Source organism: Sparus aurata, chromosome 12 (genome assembly GCF_900880675.1).
Source record: "Sparus aurata chromosome 12, fSpaAur1.1, whole genome shotgun sequence".
NCBI classification, from domain to species: domain Eukaryota; kingdom Metazoa; phylum Chordata; class Actinopteri; order Spariformes; family Sparidae; genus Sparus; species Sparus aurata.
The window spans coordinates 1,527,034-1,537,643 of record NC_044198.1 but is presented as its reverse complement, the minus strand read 5'-3'; the positions used below and the strand labels follow the sequence as shown (position 1 = coordinate 1,537,643).

Below are 10,610 nucleotides of genomic sequence, written 5' to 3'. Positions count from 1 at the left end.
TCAACCACAGTGTCAAAGAGAAATCTAGGGTTGTGTTTTTTTTAATGTTTATTAGGCTGGAAAATTATGTTGTTCTAGCAGCATTAAGAGCACAACATATAGGCCTACTGACTAATTTTTTTTCACTTATGTCACTATTCTGAGTCACTAAATTAAAACTATGAAAGTGTAAAGAAGAGCAGTTAAGTTAAGAACAAGATATGACATATTGTTTTTTCTGTCTGCAGTATTGTATTTTTTCGTTTTCCTTTCTTGGCGGACTTACAATACAAATCAAATTAACCAACACAAATACATCACATATCATTATAAGAGAGCAAACTGATAAAAAGACAAATGTATTCAGCTGTTAATTGAAATGTTAAAGTTCCCAGTGTGACCAGAGAGGGCGGGAGAGTTCAGCTAATTCTTCCCACTGCTCTGCATCCTCTGACGGGCTCCAGCTTCTAATAGAGCCCACTCCTCCCTTTGACTCCAGCTCCGGGCTTTACCCCCAGCCTCTTTAGATCAATGGCTCTCTCTCTCTCTCTCTCTCCCGCTCACACTCTCTCTCTCTCCCTCCAGCTGTATAGATCTACAGAGAAGAGAGAAGAGAGAGAGAGAGAAAGAGAGAACTCGACCCTCTCCCTCCACCCTCCTCCTCCTCTAGCGGCCCTCTCCATTAGTACTCCGCGGCAGACGAAGCAGACCTCCGGGAAGGCAGCGTGGATGGTAACCCTCTTCCATCTGTGTGAATGGGAATGAGCCGCACCGCACCGGACAGGAGTGATGGAGACTCTGCCATCATAGTTAGTGGAACTTATTTCTCATCCCGTACAGAAGGAAAATAAACGCGTGTGCCTGCTGTGCGTTGGGATTTCTGTTTTCTTTTTTGCTTCTCGGAATCCAAGTCGGATCAGATCGTGAAGGGGAGGGTTATTTTTGAGGAGAGGAGAGGTTGTTTCAGCCCTCTCCCTCCTCCTCGGCATCATCCTCCTGACTCGTCACCTCGTGGCTGTGCTTTTTCTTATTTAGATTTTTCATTGACAGTTGGATTGTGTGGAGGATTTGTGAAAAAATCCGACAGCAGGATTGTGTTTTTCTGCTGTGGTTTCTCGGGCTCATCGGGACTGGACGAGGCCAGCATGGAGCCGGTTCTGGTAGGATGTATTGGTGATATTTGGGAGCTGCTGGTGCTGAGGAGGAGGGGGACAGAAGGACTCCACCTGCTGCTGCTCTGCTGGCTGCTGGCTGCTCACCTAACAGCGCACGGTGAGTGGGAGAACGTGTGCTTTCTGCGTCCACCCCGCAGTGTGCGTGTTCTGCCCCTGTGTGTGTGTGTGTGTGTGTGTGTGTGTGTGTGTGTGTGTGTGTGTTTGTGTGTGTGTCTGTCTGTCTCTGTGTGTGTGTGTGTGTGTGAGAGAGAGAGACAGAGAGACATAGAGAGAGAGTGTACGTGGTTCCAGTTGGTTCTCGTTGCCACAGACTAACCGAGAATTGACAAATTTGTTGCGTCTTCTTGTTGGCTGCTGTTTAAATCCCGACTCTAACCCGGGAGGACTTGGACGGTGCTAAACTGCGTTAACCTGGCTCTAATGTGTGTGGTTATAGGCTGCAGGGGTTCTTCTGGGTTTAAATTGGTTTCATTGGTCTCTGATCATGTGTCAGGCTGCTCCTTTGAGCGGGTTTTTAGTAAATTGGACTAGATTTTGCTCCTGCCTTATCTTTAATACACCCCAATAATCAATTCAATGGGACCAATCAGCTGGAGGCTGCTGGTTTGACAGGATTTTACAGGATTCGATTGGGTTTTTGTGTGTCATGGGGCTTTGCTGGGTTTCAGATGATGTCTGCCTGTCTGATCATTGGTTTTGCTGAGTTTCAAATGGATTTAACTGGGCCTCAGCAGTCTGATCATGTGCTAAGGAGCTTATTTGAGACAATCTGAATAATTTGCACCTTCCACCTTAACTGCAGTCCTTAATGGTTCATTTAATTGGAACTATCTAGGTTTAGGCTGTTGGACCGCATGTTTTGTGACTATCCTGGGTTTGGTCCAGGTTTCTACTGATATCTGTGAGCCTTATCGTGTGCTAGACTGCTGCTTTGAGCAGAGAGTGAATTTAGCTGATATTTTACCTTCTGCCCGTATCAAAGGATTCACCGACACAGAGCAGGTTTAGTATGATAGGCTTCAGCAGGCTTCCAGATTGTATTGAACTGTATTTGCTGAATTTGATATCATATTACACCTGCTTTGATCATATGTTAGGCTGCTAGTTTGAGCAGATTGGAATGAATCCTTCTGGGTTTTGCTGCTCTTTTATTTTCAGCTTTTTGTAAAATGGCTTAGGTTCAGACAAATATAATACTTTATTTCTCTCAAAGGAAAAACAAAGCACCCCCACCACACACACACACACACACACAAAAGGGAATACATTACATACATGTCCAGTAAGCGAATGTATATTATTGATGCAATATTATGCATACATACATATGGCAGTACGTGATGATGCTGGATTTGACTTTGATATCATCTAATTAACTAAGACAGATATAGTTATAAATGTGTATCTAGTATTGTATGAATGTCACACATGTCAGATATTGTGCTCATATAACCTTTTCCACTAAAGGACCAGTTGTTCTGTTTGAATGTTTTAATAAATCATTGGTTCAGTACACTTTAAATATCCCAAAGCATTGTTTAATACTTAATAAGGCACTTAATATTCGTTGTTTGGCTTTATGATTTTGATCAGAGAACAAACTGATCTGGGAGCTGACTCTCTCTCTCTCTCTCTCTCTCTCTCTCTCTCTCTCTCTCTCTCTCTCTGTGCCTCCTGCTGTCAATAAATTATGTCCAAACACTTTAATTAAGCTAATTGGTGGTAGGAGAGCACACACACACACACACACACACACACACCGGCATACACACACATTGTGGCTGCTGGACCAGCTGAGCAGTTCTCAATCAGTGTGTATGGGTGTAGCTTCCAATTCTTCAGCAGCTCAGCTGTAAAATCCTCTACTGAATATTTTACTCAGGCAGAGCATTTATCTGTGTGGAGATAACAGTGCACACACACCCTTCCTGACTCATTCATGGAACCTTCTCACACATTGATTCAGAAAATTTCCTGAGCGCCACACAGAATATTTTTTAACAGAAACAGGTCCTGAATACTGTCACAGGTGTGTTCAGGGGTTCTGTCTATTTAAAACTGGAGAGCCAACAGTGTGCATGATATTTGCACATATGACTTGCTCTACTTTACCTGACAGAGAGGTAACCAGTGGGTAGTCTTTGGTTGGAATTTCTGTAAAACCCTTAGGCTGTTGGACTACCATGGCAGATGAGGACTCCTTGCTAAAAGGCCCTCAGCCGTTTCTTACTCTCATTGCATCAAACATAGGTGACTGGTCTGTGGCCGGTGGAATTAAGAATTAGAAGTTCAGGTCAGGTTTGGTGGGGGTGGTTGGACTGGTCATACACTGAACTATCTTTCTGGAGAGTGGAGGTTGTTTGTAACCAATAGTCAAGAGTGTGTTATGTTATGGTAGTTAAAGTTATCTTATGTAAGCAAGTTTACGTACATGAGGGACATCACTTACATACTAGTGCAGTGCCCGTAAGAAAAATGTATTCCTATAGAAAAGTGGGAGGTTAAGTAGCTTTTTCATGGATGGCCAAATGAGGCTGTGTTTGAAGGTGGGACGTCAGGGATATTTAGGTTTGTTGTGAAATCCGATATTACAGGGTATAATTGGCCGTTTTTGACTATTTTTGATTTTGCCATTATATTTCACCTTAAAAATTATTTACTTGGTGTCATTATTTTCAGCACAACCTCACATGTGTGACTGTACAGTTGTTTTTTTTATTTTGACATACTGTATTAACACAATGGACCTAAAATCACAAAAAAACAACATAAAATCCGAGTAGAAAGTTAGATTTTTTTACTGTGAAAACCACAAATATGTTTAACAAACCATTTTTTATTACTTATAATGCAAATATAAATTGTTGTTTGCTAAATATGTGCATACATTTAAAAAAATTTACAAAGTTATATGTAACTATTTACATTTAAACGCAGGCAATGCTCATTCAACAGTCTCCTCATTGTTTTGACTCATTAAACAAAAAACAGACTCCACTACACACTAAACACACTACACCAAAAACTACATAACACACTAACTATACACTCCAAACACGCCAAATGTCACAAATCTCTCAACTCTCAATATCGCTGTCTATACACCGACCGTCGTTGCCTGTCATTCATCTGCTTCTGTCCCTCCCACAACTTCCTGTTCCTCAACAACCAAACTTGCTGCTTGGACACTTTCGTGACAAAAGCCAGATTTTACCGTTTCTTCCTGCACCAGACACAAAGCAAATCCCGGTCCAGCTCGTGCCGCTGCAGGTATAAATCTGCTTGTTTCTTAAGGTGGGGGGTGGCGGGTGGCTCTGCAGTGATTGGCTCTGGTGCACACGTGACTGTGGTGGCTCCAGTAGACAATGCTCGCAAATTTGTAAAGCATTTATGAAATAATTTATTAACGGTATCATTGCAGTCCAAACAAATGTGAAGTCGCACAACCTTGAACCACGCAGCAGCCATGTTGTAAGTCTCAGGTCAGTCTGATCTTGATCCGCAGAGATATTTGAGGAACACACACACAGACAGACAGACAGACAGACAGAGATTCCTTGCTTTTATAGAGAGATTACATGCATGATTTACGCCACTAAGAGTGAAAATGTGTTGGATTAAAACAGGTATCAAAAAGGGTGAACTTTGGCAGCCAGAATCAATCGATTCCAATCAAATTATTGCAACGGTGCTGAGTACAGAAGGTCCATTTTGTTGAACTGACATGCAATTCATACCATTGACTGATATGACGCCTCCAGTGCTGACCATCTAGGGAATCGAGAGCTGGAGGAATGAAGGAAGCTTGTTGTGTTGCACTGTTCACTCTTTTTTTTAACCCTCCTCTGTATAAACTGCTTCAGGAAATAACGTGGTTTACACATAGTTATGTGATTGGATTCAGTGGTACAAGTTAGTCATGTGAATAACTATGTGTACTTTCTATGCTGTTAGCATGCTAAGTGGCAGTAGACACAAGGGGATATATTTTTCTTTTGTGTAAAACTGGTCAGTGTACATCATCTCGCTCAATATCTGTCACCAGCACCAACATGGCGCTCAACATGGTACAGAAAAGGTATATAAAAAGGTCAATTCACAACTTCTGGTCATATTGACATCTACAGTTATATGAGAGGTAGTCTTTCTAATGACATATTTTACAGTCTTTTAGTTTATTCATTTTTTCTTTAGTTTTCTAATGTTAAAAACACATTGTTTAACCCTCATGTTGTGTTCGTTTCATGTTAAACAATTTTGTGTTCCCGGTCAAAAATGACCGTTCCATTTAAACTCATCATAAAAACTGTAATAATACATATATTATCACTACTTGTTGTGTTAGATCTTTTTTATCAACTTCAGTTCTTGTGAACATTACAAGTTTTGAACTTCTATTTGTTATTTATGGCCTGTATACCTCACTGATCTGAGCATATTCATCTTGAATTCGAGTTCTAAAAAGCATCATTTCTGGATTATTTTGACTATAAAAAATAATCAGATGAAACATAGTATATTGTTTATCACAGACTACTTAGGGTCAAAGTTACCAAGGACATTTGTTTTGAAACCATTTAATTTTTTTATACAGTCACATAAAGTAACACTAGTCGTGTTCCCGGTCAAAGGGTTAGGTGGGTCTCAGGTGGGGATGAAGAACAGGGTAAGTTCCCATTCTTTGACCTGAATGTGACAGCAGCCTCAGCATGGCCATCCTTTTCATCACAAATAGATAGATAGAATATAGATAGATAGAATTACTTTAATGATCCCAGACTGGGAAATTATTTTGTTACAGCAGCAGTAGTGGGTCCGCAAATAAAACATTTCATACATAACATAAATAGAATCCAATATATACATAGTGTATATATACAGTGCACAGTGTGCTATAAACAGTAAACAATAATAATATATACAACAAAACAAAATATGCAAAATATACTATAACAAATGAGGATGTACCTGAGATCAGTTTTTTACAATAATTGTAGTCTCCCCCATTCATTTCTAATGACTAGTCATTTTTGACCGGGAACACAAAGAGTGTACAAAAGTTGAATAAAATACACACAATTGTATGCAAATAAATACTATTTATTTTGTGTGTTGAAATCCTCTTTGTGGACAAAGTCATGGACTCTTAGGTCAGTCTGATCAAATTAAGTACATTTTTCAGAGATAAAACTTTTAAATTGGTCAGATTTGACCGGAACACAACATAAGGGTTAAGTTGTGAACAAATCATTTGTCTCCTGACATCTGCTGTACATATTTTTTCTGAAATATGGTCTCATAGTGGTCCACCAGAAGGGACTTCCCCCCTCCATTGTCATTAACCTCTCATTGTCTCACATTTGAGGTCTTCACAGGTCCACTCAATCTTTTGTAACCAATCCCTGACCCTAAACTCGAGTCAGGACAGCTTTAAATTATATTCAGTCTAATCAGGTCTGCAAGGATACTGTTGTATTTCCACAGGTCTTTGGTGTGTGAGTCAAGTAGAGGCTGATATGGGCGGCTGTGGCTCAGGGGTAAAGCCAGAATCTTGTTATTGGAAAGTCATTGGTTCCATTCCCATGGTCTGCATGTCAAAGTGCTGGAGGCAAGATACTGGACCCCAAACTGCTCCTGAAAGTGAAACTCTTGCCAAAATGCAACCTAGGCTTTCTTTGTGAATGTATATGAGTCAAACCGTCATGTAAAAGCATAATTATGAGCAAATAGGCACTTTTAAGATTTACCGTATTTTCGTTTTTGGGTCAAACTAATTTTCAATGGGAGTGTGCAGGGCAAATTCTATGTTGGCATCAAAATCGATTTTTTTCAAACACTAAGTAGGCTCGACACAACATGAAACTTTGCTCGTAGTATCACCAGGGTCTCTACACATGAACTCGAGCATTGAGAACATTGTTTGTGTATACAGAGTTTGCTAAAAAGAAGGTTTTTGAACAACTCACGTTAGCAGATGTTTCCTCCACTGGCCGCAGTCCTGGCAGCCGAGAAGTATCGATCTCAGAATGCAACGTAACTTGGACGAGAGTTAAGATGGACCGCTCCTAAAGCTTAGTTCCATATAAATGCACGGATAATTTGTTGTTTTGTCATTAGCGAAAAACAATATTGACCTTGAATACAATACTAAAATCATACTGCTGTACGTAGCTGCTTGTCAATCTACATATTGGCAGCATATTTGCAGGTTAAATTTGGAGACAAATTGGACCCATGCATGAAGCATCAAGGTGGGATCACTTCACATCAAGAGGTGAATAAGTTTTGTGCCCTTTGTTGTCTAAATCAATGTGGACTGAAATTCAGTGATGCCATCTAAGAAGAAAAGCTTTCAAGAGAACGGTACCTTAGTAAGCTGAAAATGATCAGAAAGTCAGAAACAAAGCTGATGGTGAGAAATTAGTTTGCAACTTGTATTTCTTTCTAATGCCACCAAGATGTTTCAGCCTCTGACTGAATGAAAATGTATGGAGTGTTTGAGGAAGTGTAACTGAGGTGAATATGTCATTGTGTTTGTTTAAGCTGCGTCGCTATATTATTTCCATTATATTTAAAACAGTCATACGCTGTAGGAAACCAACAACATCTCTGTCCGCATCTCGTGTAGCACAGAGCATGATGGGTAAATGTCAGACCAGGCTGATAAAGTCTCAATTGATTAACTGGAGGGTCAGAAATGATTGATATCCAGTGTCCACTACACATTTCATGTTTACCTTAACAACAGTTGTCAAGAAACTGTACAAAATAACAATGCCAGTCATGTTAACTGCTCTGTGTGTCTGTAGGAATAATGGTGCTTGGAGCTAAATGCCAACATGCTCAAAATTACAATATTAATATGCTGATTTGTAGTAGGTTTAGCATGGTTGACACTTTGGTTTAGCATGTTAGCATGCATTGTCAAACCTTTGGCCTGCTATTGGCAACACTGGCACCACTTCTCTGTTTCTGCCTGTCTCTCTGGCTCAATGTGTGTGTGTTATGTAGGGGGTGTGGTCACTTGAACAATGCTATAGGAATCAGCGCTGTGTAGTATTAAGACTAAGTAGATTTATCTTTGAAGCTTAACCATTATCCAGAGGACGGTTTTTGTTGTAACTGTCCATTCATTCACACCATTTAGAAGTAAACACTGTCCCGCATTTTACACTTTGCACTCTGCTCCCCTCTGGCCTGCAGTCTGGGTTGGAAGATCACATCAAAATTTTATTGAAATTTAAATGTTATTTATTGAATGGATCATCATCATATCATGCATCTTATTGTATATGAGGGCAATTTTAATTCTATAAAACACCTTTTAGCTACTTTACCTTTATCTCTACTTATCTCACCTTGTCCAAACTAATTCAAATGTGTCATATATCATTGCATCTTATTTTAGCATGCATAGCTCTTCTTGTCTCTTCACATCTCATCTTATCTTTCTCCACCGTGTCTTTTTCATGTTCTATCTCACCCCTTCTCACCCCTTCAAACTACCTAAGTTGCCACCAAGACTAATCAAGATCAGACAATACAGGAAATTACATTTAGATTTATTTATTAATGATTTGATTGCTATCAACTTGGCCAGATACCAATTGATACCTGATGTACAAGATGCCTGGAATTTTCTGTATACTGTATACTGTTGTGGACAAACATGCTCTTCGGAAAACTGCTAAGGTCATGGTTCAACAACTACCGTGGATCAGCCCCAAACTTATTAGTCTGGTTAGGCAGAGGGACAAAGCATGGGCAACATTCCGTCAGACAAGGGATAATGCTGATGGAAAGTAAACAGGCAGCTGAGAAATATGAGCAAGACAAAAACCCATAATGCAAAATCTAACTACTATAAAGAATGTCTCACTAAGAACCCTAAGCAATTCTGGAACAAAATCAAAACAATTACTAATACAGCAGATAAACATTAAGTATTAATCAAATAAGAGTTGCCAATACAATACTACATGAGTCTTTAGCTATTGCCTATGTATTCAATCAGAATTTCTCCTCCGTCTGTTCTACATTATAACCTGACTCTCACTTTACTACTGGCCTCTAATATTATTTCACCTCGCTGCAGTTCCTTTTCTTTAAGGAAAATTTTACCAACTGAAATTCATAATGCCCTTAATGAATTAAATGTCAAGAGTGGTGCTGGACTTCATGGAATAGAAAACAGGTTTATTAAACTAGCTTCTCATATTCTTATGTATCCACTTGCTGATTTATTCAACCTTTCTTTGTCTACATGTGAGTTACCAGCTACCTGGAAATTTGCACGCATCACTCCACTCCATAAAGGAAGTAATGTACTTGATCCAAACAATTATAGACCTATATCTATTACATGTTCTATTGCTAAAGTCTTCCAAAAACTAATTTATAATCAACTTTCACATTATCTCATTATCAACAATATCCTATCACCATTTTAATCTGGCCTCAGGTCTAGCCACTCCACAACTGCTGCCCTACTTAAATCTACCAATGATGTGTTCTGTGCTGCTGATAATGGTGATCCCACAGGTGCCATCTTTATTGATTTAACTAAAGCTTTTGATTTTGTTGATCGTTATCTGCTTTTAGATAAGCTCCATTCTATCTGCCTTTCTGAAAATGCAGTTCTGTGGTTCATTTCATACTTGCATAAAAGGAACAATGTGCCATCCTACATGGGAATAAATCTGATTTGTTGATCCAACAAAGAGGTGTACCCCAGGGCTCAACATTGGGACCACTTCCCTTTTCTACTTATGTTAATATTTTACCATCAATCTTCAATAATTGTTGTGCTCAACTTTACGCCGATGACACTGTCATATATACATCCAAACCTGATCTACAACAAATTTAAGTTTCTCTTCAGTCTGATTTCAACATCCTACAAGATCGGCTTTCACATAATAAACTATTGCTCAACAAAACAAAGTCCAATATCATGATCTTTGGGACCAGACAGAAATTCAAATCCAAAACCGGTTCCTGTGTAATAACCTGTCATGACTGCACTCCTTTGCATAACGTCAATAAGATTAAATATCTTCGAGTATGGCTTCATTCTGAACTCTTGTTCAAATCACACATTGATCATGTGTTAAGTAAAGTCAACTTTAGAATCAATGTTTTGCATCAATCTCGAAATTGCTTTACATGCAGTGTTCATAAGAAACTTGCCTCTCAACTTACACTTCAGATTCTTGACTATTCATAATCATACCTTGTTCCACTTAACACAGCATATGATAGATTCTGCAGTTTTGTCTTTGGGTGTCCTTTTCTCACTCATCACCGTACAACGTATGATACACTTAAATGGGCATTTATAAATGGAAGAAGACTCATTCACTGGCTTCACTTTATATTTAAATGTACTTATTTCAATTATCCTCCTTATTTACGATAGTATCTTGTACCTTTTACCTCAAATTACCAAGTTTGGCA

The 10,610-nt window shown here is 39.2% G+C and overlaps 1 protein-coding gene across 1 annotated transcript in view; it reads left to right on the top strand.

The window, feature by feature from the left end:
• Positions 1-462: 462 nt before the first annotated feature.
• Positions 463-10,610, top strand: part of dcc (DCC netrin 1 receptor) — a 474,778-nt gene continuing 464,630 nt past the window's right edge. Inside the window, exon 1 of the mRNA XM_030434685.1 lies at positions 463-1,251. Within this exon, the coding sequence (XP_030290545.1) occupies positions 1,125-1,251 (127 nt within the window). The 5' untranslated portion in view covers positions 463-1,124. The remainder of the gene's footprint in view (positions 1,252-10,610) is intronic.